At 37.1% G+C, this 14,090-nt stretch overlaps 1 protein-coding gene across 1 annotated transcript in view; it reads left to right on the top strand.

The window, feature by feature from the left end:
- Nucleotides 1–13,351, top strand: part of EGLN1 (egl-9 family hypoxia inducible factor 1) — a 35,428-nt gene extending 22,077 nt beyond the window's left edge. The window contains exons 2-5 of the mRNA XM_032682629.1: nucleotides 4,565–4,684; nucleotides 6,835–6,971; nucleotides 8,306–8,373; nucleotides 10,648–13,351. Of these exons, the coding sequence (XP_032538520.1) occupies nucleotides 4,565–4,684; nucleotides 6,835–6,971; nucleotides 8,306–8,373; nucleotides 10,648–10,712 (390 nt within the window). The 3' untranslated portion in view covers nucleotides 10,713–13,351. The remainder of the gene's footprint in view (nucleotides 1–4,564; nucleotides 4,685–6,834; nucleotides 6,972–8,305; nucleotides 8,374–10,647) is intronic.
- Nucleotides 13,352–14,090: the final 739 nt, after the last annotated feature.

Below are 14,090 nucleotides of genomic sequence, written 5' to 3' on the forward strand. Positions count from 1 at the left end.
AGTCTTTGTGAGCACATCTGATAAATTTTGGTAGGAAGTCATTGGTCTTGCATTTAGACATCTTGTTTTGCTCACTGAGATTTGCAGTTCCTTCACCAAAGCAGCAAAAGTGTCAAAGTGTCATCTCCTTGACTGATGCAGCTTTCTGTAATCTGAGCTGAACAATGAAGTTATTTTACATTAATAAATAGTTATGTCAGAACACGTAATCTCCATTTTATGTTTGGTGGTTTTCTTCCCCTTAGGAATTTTGCCTTCTCATGTTACTAGTATTTTCCTCTCTTTCCTAAGATGTTGCTATTATTGAGTTCTTGTTTTTTAAGGAATGATACCTAAACTTGCATGTATCCAGCTGTGAGAGAAATGGAGAGGATAGAGGAGAAAACTTTAATTTGTTTACCTGCAAGTCTTTCTTCTTTATAGATGAGTGAGACTGTCATACTTCTCTGTGAAAGGAGATTGAGGCTAGTCCCAAATGAAATCATGTTTTCAGCTGCAGTGATGTGCTGTACCTCTCAGGTCGAGTGTCTTAGCTGATGCATCTTTACATAGTGAACAAAACTGTATGAACTATGGTTTGTTCTTTCTGATGTTACCTTTGTGTATTTAATTGTTAGAGTAATGGCTGGCACACTATGGATGGTGATGCTTAGCAAAAAATCTGGTTTCTATTACTTCTTCTGTTAACAGTGTAGCTCAGTTTGGGCTGATGGCATAATTTTCCAGGGTTAAAACATTTGCAAGTAGAACATCTCTGTATGTGAATCAGCAGCTTCTTCAGCATGTGATTACTTTGGATTTGATAGACACAGGTTGGGCAGATATCACTTTCATGCTTTCTTGATTACTCATGAATTCCAGAGGGTATCTTAGGACAGCACTCATGTGCTCGACATGAGTGCTCAGCCTAAAACAAAATGCTGTGGGGTTAAAGAAGGTTAATATTTACAGTGTTTGCAAAGGAGTCCTGTGGGTGAACAAATCCAGCATATGGCTTTTATATATTGTTTGCAGAAATTAAGTTTAATGCTTACAAATTGTAATGCCTAAGAAGCACAAAAGGGGAGATCTCATTTTCTATTAAGAAAATGCAAGTAATACCTTGAGTTGAATTCATTGATTACTTTTATGGGGGAACTGATGAGACAGGTAACTCTCTGTTTCAGAGAGCTAGCAACTTTATTCTTCATAGCCTAAAATGTTAAGGACTTGGACTTTCTGGTCTCAAATGTGTGGCTCTATTGATGGCCATTAACAGTGTTTGGAAAAAAAAAAACAACCACAGACACAATTTTTTGTCTCTGTCTGACATATATCTGCCTGCTTATTTGTACTGTAAAATGTTAAAGCAACCACAAAAGTATGTGGGTTTGTAATTTACGTGGATCATTTCTTTGTCCTTTCCATGTGGGTACTCTTGCAGTACATGACAGTTTGACATGAACTTGCTTTATATTGTTGCACAAAGCAATATATTTCCCATGACTGATAAATTGTTACATTTTGTACCTTTTCTTATCATAGGTTAATTGGGGAGAGGGAATTGTCACACTGACTGGCAAAAGCAATGTATATTATGCTACACCCACCCAGTCCCGAATTTGTTTGCTTTCTAATTTGCTGCTGAAAGCTGAGTCATTCCTACTGTTATAACAAATACATATTAGATAAGTTATCGCAGCAAAACTGTTTCTCGTCTCTTGCAGTTGATGATAGCAGAAGTTTCAGACTCTAAAGTTAAAAACGAGCTCTTTTTAAACAATGAAAGCATTTTAGACTCAATTGTATGAAATACTTCTGACATTGAATACAGCTGCTCTTTATGTGAAGTTGGTGACAATTGGTGTTTACCCAGAAAAAAGTCCTACTGGTCCTCTTTTTCTTCAGCAATGTTGATGTTAAATATTCTTTTATTGCCTTCCCTTCAGCAAAGAGAATGAGTACCTGTTTCAGGACCTCGTAAAGGAAACTATAGCAGTAGGATGCAAATCTGTGCTTCTCTACCTGCAAAATTATCTTTTTGAGGAGCGGACTGCAACCAACTGCAATTGGAAAAACCTGTATTGGCCAGAGAGACCTGAGAACTGTCCTAAAATTTTAATAGTAGGTTTTTTAGCTCAGTGACGTGTATGTAGGTCTTTTACATGCCTGAAGACCTTTTCATATCTGAGTCTAAATCCTTGTGATTTCAGTGAGAATTGACATTGCTCTAGCTACCTGGTTTCAAAGTTCTCCTCGTTCTGAATAAGTTTTAATTGCTGTTTCACATAGATACTGAGAAACAGTTATGTCAGGGTTTCATTTGCACAATATATCTCAGCAAAACCGCTTAAATGAAAACTTTCCTGTTAGTAGGAATACTGTTACAGGATTGGAGCTCTGCTTTCAGCACTGTTCGTGCTCTGTGAGAGCTTAGTTGGATTTTTTTGTGGTACATGGGACTTCTTTCAAAAGCTTTTGCTTTCAGTGGAAACCAAATATCTTCTTCTTCCAGCCCAGCTTTGCTTTTGTTTTGTTCCTTTTTTTTCTGCATAAGAAAGGAAATTACAGAACATTTATTACATTATTTGGTATTTCTAACTCACTGTTTTGATTTTTGCAGGTTTATCTTCCTCCAGCAAAACTACTAAGTCATGACTTTGCCAAATATTAGATCACATTCTTGATATGTGTAATAGGTTTTCATAATGTGAGGCCTGTAATGGTGACTGCATTATGAGTATAGTAAAAAGATGGAGACGCTGAAGTGCCTAATCGCAAAATAAGAAGTATATTTGAATTTTGTAGTTTTGACTACTTTTCATACAGTGTAGTCACTTCCAACTGATGTGAAGGAAGTTGGGCTTAATTTCTAGGCATCTTTGTAACCACGGTGTTACAGCTTGGCAAATACTGTTCTGATTTCTGCCTAGACAGAGCTACCAAAACCTGCTGCTGCCATTAGTAGAGTATATATGAAAATAAAGATTTTAAAATGGTTGCTGCTATCTAAACCCCAGATAGTAAAATCCATTCTGCTTACATGTGATATACAAATATTTTACTGATTGAACTTCAAGTACTTTAAGCTGTTTTTTAGCCTGCTTAAAACACAGTTTACTGAGCTACCTGCTCTGAATGTATTCCTCAGCACTTGCGTGTAATGCAAATTTTGGAAAGCTTTATTTATGAGATTTTAAAAGGGGAGAGAGAAAGTTAAAATTATTAGTCTAAAGCAAAAAATGCACTAAAACAGTTGGTTTGAATTACTTCAATATAATGGTTACATTTTCATAGTTAACACTTTATTGGGAAAATATTTTTTATGTTTTGCATGAGGGATGAAACAGTTTGCAATCCAGGGGTCTAACTTAAAATTCTAAGTTAACCAGGCTAAATCTAGACAGGAATGTTTGTTTTTAGAAGTTTTTAGTTTTTTCAGACAGCAGACAGTCATTGAGGTTAGCAGTGTTAGTAGAAACACACTTCTTTTGTTTTGTTTTGGGTTTTTTTGTTTGTTTGGGGTTTTTTTGTAGGTTGGTTTTTTTTTTAAATTCATGTTGCAATTTCTTGCAGATAGGATATTGTCACTGCAGACATCTGAGTACTGTGATGGCAGTGGGTGTCTTGATCTGGAAAACTTTGTTCTGATCTCTTTCCAAAACCTGAAGTAATTGCTGTTTCCAGCAAATGCATAAAGGTAGAGTGATGTGCTGTACAAGGAACCAGCGATGTGCTCTGATAGCTAATCAAGCTAATCAGGCTGTCTGTTAGCCAGGGCCAGTTTGTTTCACATGCACAACCGCATGTCTGAAGACTCAGAAACCATCTTGAAGAGGTCTTTCAAGTCAGCTGAGCTAAGTGCAGCATGGGAAGTTTAATACACTACTGTACCGGGAATCGTTTGATGTCAGAAGGTTATTGGAGATTGCTGTTCGGTGTCTGTTTTCAATTTCTCACTTCTTGACTAAAAAGGATGTTTTTCTTGTACGTGTAGGCTTGTTTCAACAAAGGTTCAAAGACCTCCTAAGTACAGGACAAAACACAAACCCAAGAATGCACTTGGAGTGATCGAGTAAGATGGGCTATTGGTCTTGTCTTAAAGTCTCCTAAAAATAAAGTTTGATAGCATTTTTTTGGAGAAATTCTTTGAATTGGAAACACAGGAAAAAAAAATACATAAAGGTAGCTCTGAACTCAAGTCTCTGAACTTGAGTCTGGAAAACTTATCACAAGGAGAAGCACATGCTACTTAATTATATACGAAACATTTTTGTCTCTTCTATTTCACTGAAGGGAGGGAAATCTGAAGGATTAGTCACAACTTGGGAGTAGCCCCACCTTAATTCCATGCCTTAATTAAGTGTTCCTCTCAGTGTCTTTCATTCCTTTGTTGTTGACATCTGTGTTCAAAACCAGGTTATAACTAGAAAGAAAACAACTAAAAAAAATTCTTTGCCCAGTATTTCTAGTTTAATTTTTGTGTTGCTTATGTATTAATTACTTAAGAATTATTATAGATAAAGTAGACTTTTCACATGCACATGGATAAAATTAATTATTATATTTGTTTCTTTGACTCCAGGCTATGGTGGCTTGTTATCCAGGCAATGGAACAGGATACGTGCGCCATGTCGATAATCCAAATGGAGATGGAAGATGTGTTACATGTATATATTATCTTAATAAGGACTGGGATGCCAAGGTATGCAATAATTTCTTTCTAAACAATTTTTTTTGTTTGTTTTAGATATACTTGCTGATGCACCTTTGCTACAGGCATAGTTTTTCATGTCCTTATTTCTGTGCCTTAGTTGTGTTCTTACTTTATGTTAGCTGTAGGTATCCTTTGCCCCCTCTGACTCTGTTGTTAGTGAGAGCAGATAGAGATGTTTATTTTCAAGGTTTTGAATTATGCCAGCAGGACCTTTTTGACAGTAAGATTGAAGGAAAGTAGTAAATGCCTCTCATATACACAAAAACTAAATAAAGAATATATGAAACTGCCTTCGGTTTATTTGTCCTTACGATCCTGTTGAATTGGGAGTTTACTGTTAGATTGCTTAATGGAGTATGCTTATAAATAGAGAGATGCTTTAGCTTGAGAGCATTTTCAAATAAACCAAGTGTTACCGTCATTGCTACATCAGTGTAGTTCAAAGCAGCACGAGTCTTTGTATTTTTGTAGATATGGGGAGCAGTACAGACTTACAGCACAGTTCAAGTGCTTTAAGAGTTTACTACAAAGGAGTACGATGAAGTAAATTTTTAATAAGGATTTTCCTAGCGATTCAGTGGGCTAGGTAGATTTGAAAAATGGATGTAGCTAAGTAGCTGTATTGAAAGCATGAAAGAGTAATGCAAAGACAGCTTTAACTGTGCCATTAACTATGGAGAAGTTTATTTTCATTGTGTGTAGGAAAAAAAAGGGATAAAACTACTGATACTTCTATCACAGTTAGGCAGTAGCATGTGGAAGAGCACTAAAAGCAGTCAGTTTCTGTGAATTGCGTGCAGCAGATATGGATAACACAGGCTGCAGCTGAGAGTTTTTATTTTTCTTTTTTTTCCCCTCATAACATACTTGCATGAACTGGTAGATCAGAGAGTTGAGTCAAATGGATGCACTTGAAGCTTTCTGTTTCTGACATGCTCTTTTCATGTCCAATTGGATCCTTCAATTAGAAAATAAATTACCAGCCTTTTTTTGCCATGATAGTATCTTTGCATATAAGTGCACTGGTTGTACTGAGCATCTTAAAATGCAGCTTTGGGGCATTTCTGGTTGATTTATAGTTTCTCTCCTGGAAAAAAATTTAATACATACCAGAGAGTAGAAGTCAAGCAAATTGCATTTCCACAATAACTGTGAAAAATCTACTATCTGGATATTTTATTTATGAAGAAAGGTATTTCATTTCCTGCAAAATCTATTTTAAATTACAACTTAATATACTACCAAGTATATTGTTTATTGAAGAAGAAGCTCAAACTTTTTTTAGGAGAACAAATGTATCTAAATTGTCATTTGTTTGCTGATTTAGAACACAATTAAAAACCAGTAATTTATATCAATTTGCCATGTTGGTATTTGCATTGTTATGACTCTTATGACATGAAGGCCTATGGTGGCCATCTATAGTTAGATTTAACAACATCAATACCATAAGTAGGAAGATGTTAGCATGACTGATGTATTTAACCCCACCTACTTGTGCTGTTTTCTAGACATACATACATAGGCCCAATTGTTTCCAAAACCTGGAAGAGATTTAAATTGACCATCAGTAATACAGATTCAGGTTTTAGTTCGAAGTTTCCTACTCCTTGCTCATTTTAATTATAGAAACATTACATAAATTTGTGCTGCTGTTAAATGAAATAATGCCTTTAATGGAGAAGAGTGAAACTTAGATGTGAAATACAATGTTTCGCTCATCTATACTGCGATATTTTTACCTCAATATAGAGATATATATCTATGGACTGTGTATGTATACTATGTAGACTGATAGGTATATATTCTATATATACACTGATATTTCCTGTGTAATATTTTTTTTTGCAAGTAGGTAATGCAGCTAAAAACCCCCAATAAAAGCTCACATCTTTTACTTAAACGTGAATGAAGGTTTAATATTTGCAAGCATTCTGAAATTACTCAGTGAAAAAAATGTAGAACATTTTATTAAATGCATTGACAGAAAAGTCATAGATTCGTAATTTCTGTAGCACCTGATAAAGACTTTTGTTTCAGTTCCAAGTGTCTGAAATATTTTCAAATGTGATACTTGGTACTTTTAAATACAATGAGACATTGTTCTCAAGCATTGCTTTTAAATACTTAATTTGTAGGTAAGTGGAGGCATCCTTCGGATATTTCCGGAAGGTAAAGCCCAATTCGCTGATATTGAACCCAAATTCGATAGACTGCTATTCTTCTGGTCTGATCGCCGCAACCCTCATGAAGTACAGCCAGCCTTTGCTACAAGGTAGGACTAATGGACTCTCTACTGCATGATGCCTGTTTTATCAAGAAATGAGCAAATCCTAATGAGAAATGAGTGACACTGTGAATAATGACCTGACAAAAAGGTGTTTTGGTTTTTTTCCTCTGGGTGGATGATTAGGCTTCCACTGTGCTGCTGAGTTTGTAGTGACGCCTTATCTCTTATTTTGGAGAAAGGTGGGAGGACTGGAAACAGTAGAAGTTGCTATGTGTGCTTGGCTGAACTGGGTGGGAGCACGCAGAGCCAGGAGCAGATCTCAGCTAAAGGATGTTGTCTTCATTATTTCCTGTAGTGGCTTTACACTCTTCTCCCTTTCCTTTGTCCTTAGGACCTTCCTGTGTTACTGGAAGATTGACTAGGTACTTCAGCTTTATGTCCCCTCTTGTTGGGAGGGACCTGTCAGAAAACAGTAATTTCAAATTAAGCTGCCATATCCTAGTTTGGGAATTGGGAGAGAGTTATGGGGCAGAAACAACCATGGATACATAAATCTTTTGAGTATTAGAGGAGTTGCTCCCAGTCTGAGGCATAGGGGAAACTGCATATCTCCTTTGTCCCTCACTGCAGGGCAGTGGTTGATGCTAAAGGTACCCTCGTTCACTGCTCGCATGTGATGAGTAACATTTCCAGATAGCGTTAATAGGTGGCATTGGAGTCGTTGATCCAAGCTGCTTGTTGCCCATGTTCTAACACATTTGGATGGCCAGAGGACTGAACGTTGACTGGAGCTGTGAGATAACAGAAGTACCTTTGGGAGAAGTAACTTGAAACTGCCTTCGGTGCATCCTCTTGCAGCCTTTCAAGAAGCTGTACCGCTCTCCCCTCCCCCTTTGTGCTCCCAGCAGAGTTAGAGGGTGAAATGCCATTTACTAAAGCTCCTTAAAGTCTTTTCTCAGTAGCTGGCATTTTGTATTTAAATCCTCTAAAAACAGTGGAAGAACAGAGGACTCATGATAGTTAATTGTTCCTTGTGCCAAATGTCAAAAAAAACAGGTTTTTGCATTATAACTCAGTGATGGACTTGACCTAGTAAAAAGATGAGATCACAGGACAAGGTGGTATAGGCAGAGACTTCATTACGTGTGCTGGGCAAGAACCGTAATAGCAAACTCATTAGGAAAAAGAAGTGTAAACTTAAAGCATCAGTGTCACCCCTTCAATGACTGTTCAGACAATATCTGCTAATAGGAAAAAAAACCAAGAACAACCACTTGCTTTCTGAAAACTGTATTTTGTCAGACTGCAGAAGTATCATCTCATTTAGGTTGTGTTTCATGCCAAGTGCTTCACTGTTCTTTTTCCTTTGATTTCCCTAGGTACGCAATAACAGTGTGGTATTTTGATGCAGATGAAAGAGCACGAGCTAAAGTAAAATATCTAACAGGTAATCTCTCCTTAATATCTTCTCCATTGTTTGTTTTTTCTTGGTGAAAGAATAGCTAAGTAGTCTAGCCTCATCTCCTTGCCTCACCCCATGCACAAACAGAGGGAGAAATCGGCATAACTCAAGAATCGGGTTTTACAGGGAAGGGTGACCCAAGGATTGAACTCCTAGGCAGAGACTGGGGAAGAAATCCAGGTCAGTCCCTGTCCCGCTCACACTTTCTCTGAGACCTGAGGCTGCTCAGTATTTTTACATGGGGGATACAGCTTCCCCCTAGTCTTGTCTGCCTAATAGGTGTGGAGAATACTGCAGAACTGAGAGCCTCGAAAATAGTTTTGATTGACTGTAGTGATTCAATAAGTGAATACAACTTCACATGACTAAAATTTTATATTGGAGAAACAAAAGCCTAAAATTAAAATCTGGAATCAAAGAATGGAGTTACTTCCTCCACTTCCAATTTCACGTATCTAGCATCTGTTTTCCTTTTCTGGCTTCTCCCTCAAGAGGAAGTTGATCTAATTTTCCTGTTCAAATTAGCATTATAAGGAGAAATGGCCTAGAACTTCTGCCATGCTTGTAATTGCCATCACAATTTTGTGTTTGTTACGGTAGTTTAAAAATAAACAAAAATTAAATGTATTTTGTGTACCACAAGTGCACACATACATGGAGTTTTGTCAAGAGCTCTGAAGCCAATGATGTTGAAGACATGTGCCAATCATTTCCAGATGATATTTCCATGCAGTGCTGTTAGGTGTCTGAAGCTCCTAAGTAGCCTCCTAAGAGCTGTGTAGCAGCTCTGAAAGCTGCAGTTCAGTTCAGTCCTCCTTGGTGCAGCTGGTGACTGTGTATTTTGGGAGTGGTAAGAGCAGTGCAGCTCCTGCCTGGCTTGTGAAGGGAACCCCTCAGCTCCAGCCAGGTAGGATGTCCCATTGCTCCGTGGCACATGCCTGGCAAGGCACAGTGACTTCCTAGGCAGTCAGGAGTGACAGATAATGCCTTCCTGTCTCCACAGGAACCCTTTCTATCTCTGAACTGGCCTTCATGTCACAAGTGTGTGACAATGCAGCTCCTGGAGCTGGCTTTACTGGGTCAGAGCTCTGCTGTTGCCTCTGCACAGCTTCAGCTGCTGCCCTTTCAGAGAGAGTGCAGGGAAGTGGTTTGGGTGGGCTTGCGCCTGATGGGAAGGTGCTCCCTCTTCTGCCCCTATCCCTCTCCAAGTCCCCCTAAACTGTTGGCACTTAAGGAAGGAAGGCTGGGTTGTTTAAATTTCACAGAACCACAGAATCAATTAAGTTAGAAAAGACCTCTGAGATCATTGAATCCAACCTTTGACTGAACACCAGCAGGTCAGCTAGAACATGGCACTCAGTGCCACATCCAGTCTTTTCTCAAACACCTCCAAGGATTGTGACCCCATCCACTTCCTGGGCAACCCATTCTATCTTTTAATCACCCCTTCTGTGAAGAAATTCCTCATCCTCTTTCAGTATGGGTTTGCCCTGTAATTGGTTTATATTACCATATTGTTGTGTTTTCAGTTGTCATTTGCAATTCAAATTGTGTTCTTTGCTGTATATCTGTGGCAAGAATTGTGCAAGATGCTTTTTATTTTCTACTGACAATAATGTATAAAACTATAGAATAAAATGTCATAAAATAGAAAACTTCGTATTTGGATTAGTGTCAGTCTAACTAAAGCTATGCAGAACATGTGTTTTTTTCTTGCATATGGGATATTGTGTCTGTTAATGTTTTGATAGTCAAACTTTATTTGGGGTGACCTGAATAGGTCAATTTTTAGAAAAAGGACAGAAGAGGTACGCATTGGTTGGTGGTCAAATGGAATGTTGCATTTTAAAAATCCCTCGGAGATTTTTTACCGAGGTAAATACCGAGAAGCTCTGGATGTTCTGATACAGAATAATGGGTAGTATCCTCAGATTCTTAATTGTCCATTCTTAAAGCTTACCTCTGTAAGGTCTGAGATGATGAGCTTCAGACCTGCATGTATGATGTGAAGTATCCACTTCTCTGTGTGAGCAGCCAAATATGTGCTGCCTTTCAGAGAGGAAGAGTAACCATGGCTCCTTAACTTTACACTGCACAGGATACAGAGCATGTATACAAAGATACCTATCTTGCTAGATCATTTGTACTAGACCATCTTCAAAGTACTCTCTTAAAACTAATCTGGACAGTGAATGTAGCAATTGTAAAGACTGATAAATGCTGAAAAATAATACTGATTTCCTTTTCATATTTCTGCAGGTGAAAAAGGTGTGAGGGTTGAACTTAATAAACCTTCTGACTCAGTTGGGAAAGACGTTTTATAAGCCTTTGATTTAGCAACTCCCTGTGCTATTCTCCCTGATAAATCTTGATGCTATCTATTAACTTTTGAATGTGAATAACAAGATAAAGGAAAATCAACAACAAACCAACATCTTAATAAGGAAGCAAACAGTGTTTCAATGTTGCATCAAATAGAAGGTTCTTTGACTGCTGAAGCATTGTACTATGTGATTGTGACTCCAGGCCTGTGACTGCTTATGTGAAGAAGATAAGCAATCAGTAAGAAACAGCATATGCATCTGGACATAAATAAGTGCCCTACATAGAATTTGTCCATTCTTATATTTTGCCAGACCTGTCATCCAGCTGAATCCATTTCATCTCTCCCTTTTTTTATATGGTAAAAGTTTGAATTTTGGGTAATTTTTGTATGACCAGGTACAGTTTATCAAAATTGAGTCTTAAAAAAAAAAAAAGAAAAACTGAAAAAAAAGGAAAAAAATTACAGTATTCTCCAAAATAACATGGATCTATTTTTGTAAAACTGTTCATACTGTTCTCCTCTGCCATGAAAGACCTAATTTAATGTAAGGGTTGCCAGTAACTGATAATCACTTTAATTTTCTTTACACCTTAAGTCAGAAAAAGAGCACTTTAATTACCAGCTAAAAACCTGATTGTTTTATATCATATCTCACACTAATCTTAACTTTTAAAAATTGCTGCTGTATTGTTTTTTTGACTATGTTCTCTTGAACCTTATTAACAGAAGCAAATCAGTATCTCGCTATTAATAACATTCAGTTTGTGGTTTTGTATGTTGAATCCACAGAGGGGAAGTTTCTGTTTCTTCTTTGTTTTGGGTGTTTGTTTTTTTTTTTGTTAGTTTTTTTTTGTGTTTTTTTTATTTTTTAAGTGACTGGCACTAAGTGAACTTGACACTATCGGTTGCTGTCATTGGCTTTGGGGACCTGGTAAATACCATCAAGTTACAAGTATATACAAGGGCTTTCCTAGACTATTAGAGGTACCCAGAACCTCCTTACTTACTTGACAGAAATTTTTGAGCTTTCTCCCTTTTCTAAAAAATACTTGCCACCCCTCTTTCCTTTGTATATAAGTTAATGGAATATCTAAAATTCCCTTTTTTTAATTTCCTTTTCAAATATTTGTGTCCCGTGCAGTCTGTAAGTTGACACCTTGATCTATTATATAGTATCAAGGAAGTGGTCAGCACACTGAAGCTGAAGTGCATCACTCTGTAGGCTCCTTGTGCAATACATTTTTAAGTTTTCACTGTGCTGAAGGATTTCCCCAAAAAGGCACGGCCCTTTGACAAATACTGAGGTAAATATTTAGTAAGAAAATACTTACTTTCTATTACATTGTTTTCATTTTATCAAGGAGAGGGGGCATCACAGAGTAAAAGTGAGATGTGCAGAAACTTCGATATTCTTATTTTTAAGAAATTGATATTTTGGACACTGATTTTTTCTTCTTCTTCTTCTTCTTTCCTTTATTTTTTCTGAGCTTTAAAAGCTTGAGAAAACAAAAGCAAACCTATCAAAAACAGCATCCATATTTACAGGAGTTTTGGGGTAGATCAGCTTACCCACTGCAGTTTTCTATCTGTTCCTTATTTCCTTACTTAGCCAAAACAATGTGAGTGTACAGAAATATTTCTGTATATATTACAACTTGTGACAGTTTTAGCATCTGTATAGTTTGTATTCAATTAGAAACCTTTTCTATGGAAAGCTCAGTAATTTTTTATTAAAAACATTACTATTGTTCATGTAAAACATGAAAAAGCTAATTGTTTAGTAACAAACTGACAGAAGGGGGAAAAAATTCAGTATTGGTATATCATTTAGGAGAACCAACAGAAATCCCAGTTTTGTTTTGATTTCGCTTTTCCTTTTTTTAGTAAGTTCTTGCCCTGTACAGTTCTCTTCGTCTTTCCTCTTTTCTTCCCAGAAAAACAGACAGAATACTTTACTGTAAGTGCCTCTGCCAACCTGGCCAAGGAGTGCAAATCTTCATTACTGTCTGGTCTGCAGTGCATTTAGGTTACTAATAAAACAAGCAAAAAAGTCGCCTCTTCTACTTCATCTTCTTTAGTACTACTTTAACAGAGGTTTGTTTGTTTTTGTTTTAGAAATGTAAACATAAGCCTTTAAACTCATTTCAGTCCCTCTGTAATTCAAACTGCTGCAGTTAAACAGCGTATCAAATTCTAATCACACTGTAGGTTTGTGCTTGCCGGACAGGTTTAAAAAGTGCTTAATTTTTCACTCCATGTAAGTCATTACAACAGGATCAACAAATCAGGTCAGCCATTTCTTCCATGTCCTTCAGAAACTGTTCATTTCATGTCAGTTGAATATTCAGTCTTGAGCATCACCAAGCAGGTCCTTGTTTTACAACTATTTTTTAAACTGTCTTATGATCTGTATGTGTCTAGTCCTGGTTAAAAATAAAGCTTCATAATGCTATTTTTATTCATGATGTTAGCTGGCTGTGAAATACGAGACCTTTATCTATAGCAGGCGAAGAAATTCAGGATTCATTTACAGGTTGCCTATAAAGTTGTGTAATTTCAAAAGCAGTGTTCATTATGAAAGAGCTCTCAAGTTGCTTGTAAAGCTAATCTAATTAAAAAAGATGATGTATAAAGGTTCTTGAAAGCTATGTGGTTATTTGTAATCTTTGTAACTTTTAAAACTACCCTGTAGAAACAAATTTATAAATGTCCCCTGATAAAGGGGGTATGTGAAATTTTGGTTGTTTTGTGGGGGTATTTTGTTTGTTGTGGGTGTTTTGGTTGGATTTTCTTGTTTGTTTTAGTTCTTCTGTTGTTGTAGGTTTGTGGGTTTTTTTAAAATCAGAGCTATTTCTGCTCTGGAGAAGGATCTGGAGTTTTTTTTCTCTAGACTGCCTACAGTTACCTGGGTGTGGTGATCATTTTCCTGATGATTTCCTCCCTCAAAAACAGGACCATGTGTGGGCTTTCTGAAGAGTGATGATGGACTTAGAGTCAGCTCTAGTTTTTCCACCACTTTTGACAGATATGTGAGGTGGAAAATCAAAGTCCTCTTAAAACAGGATTTGTAAGGTTTAATGGGAGCTTCTCGGTTTTACATGGCTTCCAATGAATTCTGTACCCTTCAAAGATGACAGAAGGTCAGAACTGGAAAGATCACATCTCTGACATACTGATTGATGCAATCAGACTGAAAAGGACCATTTCTGTGCATGCTAAATGCTTTGAAAAAGAAATGAGAATGCCAAGTGACAATAGCAAACTCAAAGTCTCAAAACTCCAGGAGTCTAGCATGTGAACCTTGCCTGCAGACATGCAAATAGCTGCATGCACTTGCAAATACCTAGTGGGAATTTATGAGTACTGAGCAGCAAAG

This window comes from Chiroxiphia lanceolata, chromosome 3, assembly GCF_009829145.1.
Source record: "Chiroxiphia lanceolata isolate bChiLan1 chromosome 3, bChiLan1.pri, whole genome shotgun sequence".
NCBI lineage: Eukaryota > Metazoa > Chordata > Aves > Passeriformes > Pipridae > Chiroxiphia > Chiroxiphia lanceolata.